The following is a 12,796-nucleotide window of genomic DNA, read 5'->3' as shown; positions in this document are numbered from 1 at the left end:
TGTCACGTGCGTTCAAACACCGTGGACCCCTGCACTGGACGTAAACTGTACTTACTAGTGCCTATCTTCCCTCCAGGACTGTGAAGTTCAAGAGGACAACGGCCCTTTCCATCTCGTTCGTCTGGGCAGCTCTAGGGTCTGGCGAGCAGCTGGAATGCCCCGAGAAGGAACGAGTGCCCCGACAAGAGCTTCCTCCCCTCTCGTTTTCCAAGGGAGTCCATATCAATTTTCCTTTCTTGGTAGCCCGATTGGTGTACTTTTCTCTACTTTGATCTATCCCTAAAGATCTTCACTCTTTCAACCTTTAAAAAACCTCTGTGCCAAGAGCCCGTGACATGTTCACATGTATGTGTATGCACACACACACAGTGCACACGCATGCACATCTCCACCTTTGCTTACTCTTGCAAATGAGAATAAATACATTCACTTATCAAGCAAAATAGGGTGAAGAGATGGGGAATGCAAGTAACAGGAGGAGCAAAGAGAGACTGAATCCAATTACGGCTCTATCATTTTCTGGGTCAAGTAGAATTGTGCAGAAGTTTTCAAACCTATAAAAAGAAAAGCAGAGGCTCAGTCAGGTCCCGGGATCAGTTCCTTTCCCCACAGCTGCCATTTCCCCAGCCTAGTGCTACACTATGTACACTGAACATGGGTTTCTCTTCAAGAGTCCTCGCTGGAAACAAAAGCATTGAGAAAACTCATGCATTGGCAGGTAAACAGGTTTTCGTTTCAGGAAATTTGGCCGAACATTTGGAGGGGACGCAGATGTAAGGACTGAGGGGGAGGGTGGCGCTCAGTGGATGCCGGGCCTGGCTCCAATCACTCCCTGTGCATCCTCTACCATCCCCTCCAGACCCTCGGTTACTTGGTTACTTGCAGGGAGGGGCCAGAATGGCAACGACCTTGGAGTTGACAACAGGTTCCCCCCCCTTCTTCCAACCCTACACCCAGAGGCAGAAAACTTGCACTAGCTATCCAAATAGAGCCTCATCTGAAAGAGGTTGCCAACATGGGCCTCCCCAGGCAAGGTACGCTTGCAGGGCTCTCCTGTGCCCCCCTGTCATTTACCCCAATTCCCACTAAGTCTACAGAGAAGTCTCTAGATAAGGCTATAGGTACAATCCAGTCCTGGGCATGGAGGAGCTAAGACCTGGAAAAGCTAAGGTCTTTAATAAATGCCTTAAATGCCTTTCTGCCCCTATTTAGAAAAGCTCAAGCATGCAGGAGGGATGTAAGGGAATCCCTAGCCGCCCCAACACACACACACACATGCCCACTCGCTCTGAGACCAGAGAAATCCATACAAGAAATTCTAAAATATGATAAATAGATTTCACATTTCCAAAGATCTGGACTCCCTAGTACAAAGTGTGCTTTTTGGTACAAGAAATGGGTATTGAATCACAGTAGTCTCATGCTTTTAAAACTATGGGGATTATTTTTTCATAATTGCCCAGAGAGAGCCAGGTCATGCTTATACTAGCATGCATGCATGATCAGATCATTGATAACCCCTTAAGAAGGATTAGGCCACTTGCTAAACTGAATTGAAATTCATTGATGTGATCCAGAGTTATTGAAAGACAGGATGCTTTTTATCAAAAAAGGCTCTCCCAAACACTCTCTGTCCCACTGATGAAAATATGCATTGAAGGATACCTTTCCGGATTCAGAGCCAAGAGGCAGATCACACTGCCTCTCACTACACGAGCGCCTATGTGAAGTTGTTCTACACATAGTATAATAAGATGGTCCACCTGGGGCCTGACACACACATGGCCATGTCTAAACAGGAGAAGGAGAAAGGTAGGGCCACCGGAAGTCATGAAAACCCAAGTTGCAACACCATCCTTGCTTTTACTCATTACACATGCGCTCTTCAGCTTCTTGGAGGAGCCACTTGAAGGTCACCTCCGCTGAAAATTCTTGGCTCGGGAGCTCCCTGTTGCTTTATTACCTAAGTCTATTAAAATTCTTAGAGTAGCTGATGATGAAAATTCCAGGCAATTTTTTTTTTCTTCATGGAGTGGGAAGAAAAAAAAAAACACAAAAAACCAACGCGTGAGTCTATTTGAAATCGTTTTATGAATTTTAATCATAGCAAATGTGTTTTAACAGTAGTCATAAAATCAACATTACCACATATACAAAGGACAAGACACCAGTTTGGCATACAAAAATACCATATATTAAAATTGGGTTCCTTGGAAAAACTCAGGACTTGCTAAGACACCATCTACACCAGAGAGAGCAAGCAAGAATGCTTTTAAGACATTCAGATTTATAAACAGCAGCTTGATATCCCCCTTACAAAGTCAATTATTTGGCAACATTTGAACAATATTTTCTACATGGCCCAGCAGCTCATTTATCTGTAGGGCTATTTGGCCCTTCAAAAGAAAAGCTCCTAAAATAAATAATCCACATAATTGTGAATGAAACATGTCAAGGACTTGAGTTAGCCTCTGAGCAGCATTAATCTAGCCATCTGACTGGAATATTAGTTATCAAGAGGGCCAGGGAACCCACCAGTGGAGCTGGAAGACCGGCAGGAATCCTCCAGAGCAGCCGCATGGCTTATGATGGGGAAGTCTGCACCCACCCCAAGCTGACACCAGCCTCCCCTCCTGCAACTGTCAAGTGAGGCAAACAGGAACACGTGGTGGAATAAAGAAAATATAATAAATGACAACAACCAGGATTGAAAAACAAAATATTCTTGAACGAGTCTTCCCAATAGTATCAACCTACTCAAGTCGGCATACATCCATAGGCACAGGCATTGCATTCCACTGCTAAGAGGGTGTTACTAGAGTTTGTCTGTAATGACTCAGCAACCAACTCTAAAGCAGGCTCTGAGATTGTCTAGCATGTGGACAACCCGGGGGGCCCTCCTTGGATCCTGTCATTGGCCGAGCCCACTCCCTATAGGTTTTCAACTTAAACATCTGGAATTTAATTGTGCTTGTCTTAAGTTATTCCTAGTCGTCCCTGTGTTTCTTTCTTCAGCTGGTTTCTGCCACGACTGACCTTCAGCTCCTATATACTTTGTTCTCGACCCATGTTCCCATTACAGATTTCTCTCCTTTTCTGCAAGTATTTTCTCACTGTCTTGAGCACATCTATCTATTGCTATAGACCTGAGGCCGCATCTTCACTGCTCCCACAGATCTGTCTCTCAGCCAGAAAAATCAGACCAGGAGTTTCCTGAACCACGGTGTATGATAGTAGCTACTCTGTCCTCCCATTTAAACAGATGACACCGATTGAGGTTGATCCTCGCTCCCCTTCCAGGGGACATCTTCCTCCTCTTTTTCCTCCTTACAGCCCATGCTCCTTTACCACCCTCACATTCAATCGTCTACTTCCAGATTCTCAAAAAGCAAATGTCAAATGAAAAATGGAACATCCCCCTTTGGAAAACTCTTGTTGGAATAACCCAATAACTCACAGGGAGAATACAGAAAACTTTCACACAGGCTACCAGCCCTACAGCCCGTAGTGATGAATTTAGAGCAGTGTTCTAGAACAGGGACTATAAGAGAGCACCCCAGAAAAACAAAGAAAATGCATGCCTTTTCAGACTTCAAGAGACTCCTCTGTACTTTGCCCCAAATATTACTGATTGTCCCTAAAAAGATCATTAATATGAATCGTATCAAAAATCTTAGACTAGAATAATAAAGTCCAGCTAACAAGATGAGTGTTTTCAAGCACCACCACATCATAAGTGAAATATACATAGTGGGATACCCCAGGCAGTGAATCCTAAAAAAAAAAAAAAAAAAAAAAAAAAAAAAAAATCCCTTGGCCCAACTGTGCAAGTAAACTTGTGCCGAAAAATTGGAGCCATGCTGCAAGAGTTTAGGAATAATGGTACTCCACCCATGATGCCTGAACAGAGCCAAAAAACAAGCCATTTGAAACACGGAAATTAAATGCCCCACCTGCTTATGTTCTTCGATCATCAATGGCTTTCCAATAAAATGTGTACAGTAGAACCCACCTCTTCATATGCTTGAAGTCTCAAGGGTTTATTCATCTAGACATTCCCAAAGGTGGTTGGTTTGATATAATGTATGCAGCCCATAGCATTTGTTAAGAAATTAATATCTAAATTCAACATTATATAACCCACAAATTGGAAAATGTGACTAACATTTTGTACTTGATTTTTTAACTCCTGTTACAGGTAAGTCATGTGTGTGTGTCTACATGTATGTCTACACCTGTATGTGCAGATACAGATATGTGTATCTATATATAGTGAATCATGTCAGAAAAAAAAAATCAATGGATTGAATTTCCACTTATTTTTTAGAAGTATTTCATGCTTAATAATATTTAACTGATCTTCATTGCTTTTGAGATAGACTACTACTTTCAACACAGTCACTGAGTTTTCTTGATTACTTCATTCTTCTTTGGAGCTTCTGTTTTGGTAAGGGTTATATTATAAGTGATATTTTCCTGGGAGTGATGAAAATGGCAAGGAACAGTCTCTCCTTCCAGGTCAAGGATGACAGATCAACTGACTGGTGACACAACTTGTATGGAAACAAAACACTGACTGATTGGCAGCATCATTCTTTTAGGAGAAGATAGAAATTCAAACCTTTTCGATATCACTCCTCTCATACCAATAACCTCTGGACCTCTAAATTCCTCTTAAGTCTAAAGAAAAACTACCATTTTGGAAAAAAAAAAAAACTAAATAATTTTAAAAGCTAAAAAGGTCACGCCCACTGACAAGTTCTAGGAAAAAAAATTCACCAGATTTTGCTAAATTGAGACAAACGCAATGTTTACCTAACATTCAGAAACAATGAAAAGCAGACTAGCCAATTTTGACACAGCACGGGATTTCAAATACAGCAATGGGAACTCTTCAAATCAAAATCTAGACCATAACAAATACCATACTACCAGGAGAGTCTCATCTTTCTATGAAAATATATCTCCAACTGAAGTTTCTGCTTTCCTTTACTCACTTAAAAAGCAATTTTAGTAACTTTAATAACCCTCCAGTCTTTAAATTCCATGGGCAATGTTTTTTAATGTAAAAAAAAATGCCTTTGTGCAAGGCTGCAAATTTGCGATTTGTTCAGCGTTAAGGGATAAAAGGAAAAACCAAATGACAGGTGTCAAATCTCACTCTAAAAACAGTCCCTATGTTGTAGTCTGGTATCTGAAAAAGGATGCCCACATATGCCCACACCCAACACGACGACGAGCCGGCAGACTTCAAGGGCAAACAAAAAACCCTCTATGAACACTGCAAAACATGATTTCTCTTACATTTCACACCTTACTCATGCAGTGATGAAGTCTGGGTAAGATGCTCAAAGTGAAGAGGAATTTCATTAGGGTTTTTTTTTTTTCTTTTTTTCTGTAACATTTGTTTTTGGCCATAAGACCCTAAACACAGTTTCATAGTACAGGTCATGCATAGCTTGCAAGTCAAAAGTTTTTACAGCTACTGTCTAACTACTATTTTTGGACAATAGATTCACATACAGCTAATGATCCCAGAAAAGGGGCTTCATAAAGCACTCTTTAAGCTTCACTGACCATTCTTGGGCCCAAAGTATGAAAGTAATAACCCCAAAGGGCAATCAATGAATTTTAATCATCATACTTGAGATCAAGCCCAGAAAGGATTTTTTTTAGCCAACTGCATGTTACTAAACCACAAACTGTCTTCTTAGCCTTACTCTGTTAACACTCTCATGTTAGATCCTACCGCGCAACCCTCCAGATTTACACGATCCAATATGGTAGCCACCAGCCAAAAGTGAGTGACTATGTTTAAATAACTTAAAATGAAATAAAATACAAAATCCAGTTCCTCAGTCGTACTAACCCCGCTTCAACTGCCCACTAGCCAGTGGCCACTATATTGGACCGCATAGGTCATAGAACATTTCCATCATTGGAGAAAGATCTATTGAACAGACTAGATCTCAAAGCCTGCACCAGCACATGGATTAACCTTCAAGGGACCTACTTTTAAGTCATGCTAGAGATTGAACTTAATTATGTTCTTAAAGAAAATACCTTTTAGCTTTCTAATCATTAAGTATGACTGAAACTGAGAACCCATTTACCTTTTCCTCACAACTTATGCCCCAGGTCATTATACAAAAATTTCCCAAAGACAATGCTTTTTGACAGCATACTCGGTTGGCTCTACTTAACATATTAACCATTCTCTCGCTTATGTCAAGATCGTTAATAAAGATGAAAATTCATGCTTCTTAAAGTTTACTATTTACACAACACTCATTGTCCTTTACATAAGGGCGGGGGGAACCAATGGTTTGCAATTTTAAAAATTCAAATCACATCATTTTTATTAAACGTCTATACTCATCCTTAAATCAACCCTCCTTTCATTTCCGAGAGGTAGATGCTAACTAAAATGGATATATATATATTTAAAAAAACAAAAACAAAAAACTAAAACACTATTGAGTTAGTAAAGGGAATTCATCTACCCTCCAAAAGACCATAGCCCAATAGAGATATCATCAGGCCTAGGAAGGAGCAAGAGAAACTGTAATGCAGTTCTTGCATCCCTTTTGCTGCAGAATTACAAGGGGCCACATACCTCTGTGGGGCTCCATGGTTGGTTGCTTTCAGCTCTGACTTTCTGTGCTTTCAGTTGTGATTTTTTTTTTCCACTGATGTGCAACTGTGAATTCCGGTTGATTGTGTCACTGGACTTTTGTCACACGGGGTAGATGAATTGCTAGTGTCGTGGGGAAATGCCAGAAAAGGCCAGCAGGATGGGATGCCAACTAACATGAAAACATCAAGTCTACAAAAATTCTATCTGCAGGCTGAGATAGGACGCACACAAACACACACACATGTGCACAACTGCACACTTTAACAAGCAATGCACAAATAACTGCAGGCAGAATCCATTTAAACAATATTTCTTAGGTCAGTAAGACGCACACACAAAATTCTGATTTTGGTGTTATTGTTACCTTAAACTGTAAAGTCAAGAGATTGTTTTTAAGTTACGTGGACATTTTTACTCTACGGCTTTGCACTAAGAAACACAGGGCGCCCTATCGCCACGCACATTAGTGTCTATGTGTAACCTACTTAACACGTAGAACTCCAGGACATACTGCACTACAGGGCCAGTCATTTTATACTGTACATAAACAGATGTAGATATCATTCACAAAATTAACTCAAATATGGCCTGGCTGAAAATTGCAAGGGTCAAGTCCATTTGAAATGTAGCATTCTTCACTTGATCTTAGCCAAAAGGCCGAGAAGCGATTGAAATGTAGCATTCTTAATGGAACATTATCTGTGGGGTTTTTCCTCTGAGAGGAATAGAAATTAGGTCAGACATGCATCACGGCAGCCTGGCAGAGTTTGAGAAATCAACACTAACCCAACAGTATATTATGTTACGTAATAGAGGACAGTATTCAGCTAATATGATACCTAAATTATTAATACCAAATAAATCCTAGATTATTTATTGTATAATGCCCAATAGCTTACACAATAAAACGGCATTTTAACCTAATTTCTACTTTTAGCTCTCAAATACACTTGCTTCATGAATTCCATAAAAGAAATTAGAAGAGAATTGTAAAGCTCACAGCTTTTTCTGAACACACACACATCCAGGCCCAGGAATTTACCACTTAACGCCAGCAGACCTTTCTTCACCAGCATCTGCACATTTAAGAGTATTTGAGAATTTATGATGAACTGATCCACTTAGATTGGGAACGTGAGTTCTTAGTTTATCTTGTCACTTTTCTCAATAAACATATTTTGAAATACAAGAGATTTTCTCACTTATACCCACAAGAAGAAACTGGAATCCTACAGTTTAACTTTCACGGAGCATCTTTCAAAAAGCAATCATGGACTATTAAAATGTCAGTCCAGGTTTGTCATCGATGGACAACACTCACATCTATTACAATACCTCCAAACTGGGAGAAAAGACAGAATCTTCTGTTACTTTCATTTGTGCCTCACAGAATACAGGACTTGAATACACAGAAGAGGAGCAAATGTTGGAAGTGACGAGTGTGCGACACTTCACTGGGCGGATCCCAGTGCCCAAGAGGTGGCCACCGAGTCAGACCCTGGACTCATTCAGGCCCACAGTCTTACTCCTGGGATTCTTCTGAAAAGATTCAAAACCTGAGGTAAATCAAATGACACACACACGCACGCGCGCGCACACACACATGCACACACACACAAGTACACAATATTTACATTTAAAATTCTTATTTTGTGAGATGGCTTGAGAAAAATTGGCATATAGGGTTCCTGTGGGATTAGGCATTTCTCATTATTACTCAGTTTATTGCTCCCCTGTTGGGCTTTCAGTTTAATAAACACGTAGCGAGCTCTAATTACAAGGGAAGAAAAATGAAGGTATGTAACAAAACACAACACACTGGAAACACTCGTTCAGACATTTTCTCCAAAAAAAAAAATGACCGTCCCCTTCACTTATTTTAATTTGGGTGCCATTCAAAAAGTATAAAAAGCCTCAGCAACTAAATGAAGACTGGATTTCCATTACAAAGGGGAAAGAAACCAGCACTGCACGTCGTCGCTGAAGTTTTACGTGGATTCTCAGGTTTAATTCTACTTGTATACATAAGCATCTCTGTTTTAATCTACCACATTTAGAGATCACATTGTATGCACTTGCACGGTTTAACATCTAAGTAGATTAGGTCTATCTCGTAACATGATTTGGACAAATCATAAATTACAGTCCATTTAATAAATGATTATGAGGATGCATGCAATCGTCCTGGAAGCTGTTGCCACCAACACTCAGAACGACTGGCCCGGTAGCTTGCTGAGACCTCACGTCTGCCCTTCGTGTCTGTCTCCGGTTAATCAAGTGGTAGCCCAGAGGCCATGGCTGGCACCAAATGATCAGCGTCGCCCCCCATCTTCTCGCTGCGATCCCATCACCAACACCTGCTCAACCCCGAGTTGGCACCCAAGAGAGACTTCCCTGCAGCCCTGTTCAGCCACAGGAGATCACAGTGAAGCGCTTAGAAATGCAAGACATGTTGTGCAGCACGATGCCCAGCAGGAAGACGAGAACGCAGGCCACCAGGATCACAGTGCACACCCCGGACCAGGTGGAGCTTTTCGCCACGCCCCGCCTGTCTGGCTCCTCCTCCCCCGCCTCCGGGGGCGCCCCGCCCTGCAGAGGTTGCTGCTCTGTGGGGACGGTCACCACGGTGACGGCCTTCTGCTGGCTCCCGGGCAGCAGGCGGCAGCTCATGTCTCCCGGCAGCAGCGCTCGCTCCTTGGAGATGGGCAGGGGCAGCATGTAGCACCCATTGCTGGGAAGTTTGATGAACACTGGGGTGTGCTCGGACGCGTGCGGGATGGCGATGACCGCAAGGACCTCGGGGTCGTCGGGGAGCTGCGACACAGAGAAGCCCGGGGGCAGCTTGGTGATGCCCCGGCACCAGGGGCACCTTACGTCCTTCTGGCTCGTCCTCATCTGCTGGAGGCACACCGAGCAGCATGTGTGTTTGCAATCCAGCAACTTGGGCCTTCGCCGGGGGCTGTAGTAGTTGAAACAGATCTGACATTCCAGCAAGGAATCTTGGGAGAGCGTCTCCATCGTGGCCGTGGCTGTGGCCAGGAAGCAGGAGGGCCAAGGCCAAGGGCAAGGAGCTTGTTCTCAGGGGCTGGCACTCCCACGCCTTCCTTCTTGTCTTTCCAAAGTCGTGAGGTGACCGGGGAGCTCAGGGACATAGAGCATACTCAAGTGTGTTCATTTCTGAAGAAGATAAAAAAAAAATGCAGAAAAGTTAATGATTTCAAACAAGCTGAGATGTCAGCACATCTGCCGGAATTCAAATGTCTTGGCACTGGGTCAAAAACGTAAAAATGTCCCACTCGAGAGAGATTACAGGAGTTCCTTGGGTAATGAATGCCCAGTGGAAGGTAAACGAGTTGTCTCAGGCGGCTTCTTACGGTAAATACTTTGCTCATTTCTAAAGGGAACACCTTCATGGGGGTACACAATGCCCCGTATTTCATAAAGAGGGAGTCTTGATTCTGTTTTGTGTATTTCGGTGGACCCTGGCTTGTTCTTCTAAAATACAAGGGAGAAATGCTCTTGCTTCCAATAAGAGCAAACTCTCCTAGAAGTAAATTTCTTTCCTTAGGCCCTCTGGTCTTCTTTTCCTAACTCTATTTACCCTCCTGTAAGTATTCATCGCCAGATTCAGGCGCAACTTCCCAAATCTAGGGACTCCATGTAACTAGTTCGCTCAATTCCTCTCTCATAGGAAATTAAAACAATGCTGCCAAAGAAGTGCACACAGGCATGTGTTGTTTTTTTTTTCCACCAAATCACTGAAACAAAGTAATTCTTGTCATTTGGTTTTAAAAGAGACAAAAACTCAAAACAACAGCAGCAACAAAGACGAGCGGCAGCAATGAACCTTCAGGCAGCAGGGTTTGCAAAGGCACACAAGGACCCCTAGTATTTTTCAGTCCGTTCTTTTAATTGCATTACTATTTAGGCTTGCACCAAGTAACGGGACTACAAGCAAATACTATTAACTCACCAGTCAGAATCAAGTATTGTCTAGCAAGAGACTGTCAGAGAAGACTGGCAAGCACTCCCCCACCAGGCAGCCCCCCACCATAAAACAAAGAGTGTCAGCCTCCTGGTGTAAAGGAAGCAAAGTAACTTAGTTCAACTTAACTGGGGTCTGAGGAACCCAGGGTTTCAGTGAAGGCTGCCCAACTCTGTTTCCTATTGAAAGCATCCAAATTACGGGTCTCTGGATGGAGTCACAATGACTCTGGAAAGAACTACCCAACCACTCTTGTAGAAATAATTGCCAGTCATTGAACCCCACCCACTCCCAGAGCCAGGGGATAATAACATGGAAAAGCTCCAGCACGTTTCTTAAAAAGCAAACCTCCTTTTTCTAACTTCCCTTGTGAAATTAAGAATGTACTCCTTGCCAATGATACGATTTGTTAAAAATCAAAATTAGAAATGCAGAAAAAGCATAAAGCAAAAAATAATCACTGGTAAAAATTAACAATGACAGGGGCACCTGGGTGGCTCAGTTGGTTGAGCGGCTGCCTTCAGCTCAGGTCATGATCCCAGGGACCTGGGATCGAGCCCCACATGGGGCTCCTTGCTCAGCAGGGAGCCTGCTTCTCCCTCTCCCTCTGCCTGCCTCCCTGCCTACTTGTGCTCTCTATCTCTGTCAAATAAATAAATAAAATCTTTTAAAAAAATGAATAAATATTAAAAAAATTAAAAAAATAAAAATTAACAATGACAGTCAAAAAGAGCAACATAATTGTAAAACATTTTAGCTGTAGTAAGAGCGCCTAGATTATATTACTGAAAGTCAAATACAGTAATACAGCATTCGGAAAGTTCATATCATAATCAACTACTTATCTAGCTACTAATTCAAGAAATTTTTATTGAATAATTGAAATTTGCTAAGGGTAGAACTCAACTGTTCTCACTGAAAAAAAAATATATATGAGGTGATGGACGTGTTAATCAGCTAGATTGGGGGGTCCTTTCACAATGCATATAGCAAATCACCACCATGCACACCTTAAATACCTTACAATTTTGTCAGTTATACCTCAGTAAAGCTGAAAAAAAGTAAAAATTCAAGATATCTGTGGAGCGTATCAGATACAAAGCACAATGCTAGCTACTACAGGGCATCAAGATGAATCAGATCCAAATCCTACTCTTAAGCAATTTCAGGTTAGGTAAGAAAGAAAACATGAATAGATTTCCTCTTCCATTCATTTATTCATTCAAATTATTATTGAACATCTGCCGTGCGTCAAGCTTTATGGTATTTGTTTTTGTCCCTTGTAACTAAGACCTTGTCACTGCCCACAAGAAACTCCCAGCCTAGCGGTAACCAGTTATGCATGTAAACAGTTGTAATACAAATACAGAGTGATACAAGCCATACAGGAGCCGGAGGAATCAGGGATGGCTCAATGAAAGATCTGGATTATGGAGAGGATTTAAACATGTCAAATCAGGGGGCAGTTTATTTTCAGGTTCAGAAATCATTGAGCAAAGGAAAGAGGGTGAGCAACTACAGCATTATTTCTAGACTCTACCTGTGGCACTAGCTAGAGGATTTTTTTCCTAATACAAGAGTAACTTAAAAATGCCCCCTCTAAGAGTTTTATAGTTTTAGCTTTGATGTTTAGGTCTTTGAAACAGATGCCTTTTTAATTTATTCTTTTTTTAAGATTTTCTTTTTCAGTAATCTCTACACCCACCCAAAGTGGGGCTCAAACTTACAACCCCAAGATCAAGAGTACAGGCTCCACCAATTGAGACAGCCACACACCCCCAGATGCCTTTTAAGGAAACAAAATTCTTACAGAACCTGCAAGCACCCTCCCGCTGACCCAGCCGGAGAGCGCAGTCCTGCAGGGAGGGGAGGGGTGAGCATGGCCAGGCACAGACCACACACCGTGGACAGCCTTGAGTGCCAGACCAAGGATGTGGGACTTTCTAGCAGGTGATGGAAAACACCAGAGAGGTTAGGCGTATGAGAATGAGGGGACCCCTGGGTGGCTCAGTCGGCTAAGCATCTGCCTTCCCACTCAGGTCATGATCCTGGTGTCCTGGGATTGAGCCCTGTGTGAGGCTCCCTGCTCAGTGGGGAGTCTGCTTCTCCCTCACCCTCTGCAACCTCCCCATCCCCATCCCCTGCTCATTCTCTCTCTCTCTAATAAATAAATA

The 12,796-nt window shown here is 42.3% G+C and overlaps 1 protein-coding gene across 6 annotated transcripts in view; it reads right to left on the bottom strand.

Annotated features, from left to right (window-relative positions):
* Positions 1–2,072: 2,072 nt before the first annotated feature.
* The window catches only part of RNF152 (ring finger protein 152), a 76,890-nt gene continuing 66,166 nt past the window's right edge, over positions 2,073–12,796 (bottom strand). For all 6 annotated transcript variants that reach the window (XM_025886722.2, XM_073898096.1, XM_073898092.1 and 3 more), the window contains exon 2: positions 2,073–9,814. In XM_025886722.2, the coding sequence (XP_025742507.1) occupies positions 9,044–9,655 (612 nt within the window). In that variant the 5' untranslated portion in view covers positions 9,656–9,814 and the 3' untranslated portion in view covers positions 2,073–9,043. The remainder of the gene's footprint in view (positions 9,815–12,796) is intronic.

This window comes from Callorhinus ursinus, unplaced genomic scaffold, assembly GCF_003265705.2.
Source record: "Callorhinus ursinus isolate GAN/ISIS: 27379988/994484 unplaced genomic scaffold, GSC_fseal_2.0 scaffold11, whole genome shotgun sequence".
Classification (NCBI taxonomy): Eukaryota; Metazoa; Chordata; class Mammalia; order Carnivora; family Otariidae; genus Callorhinus; species Callorhinus ursinus.
This window is presented reverse-complemented; position numbering and strand designations above follow the sequence as displayed.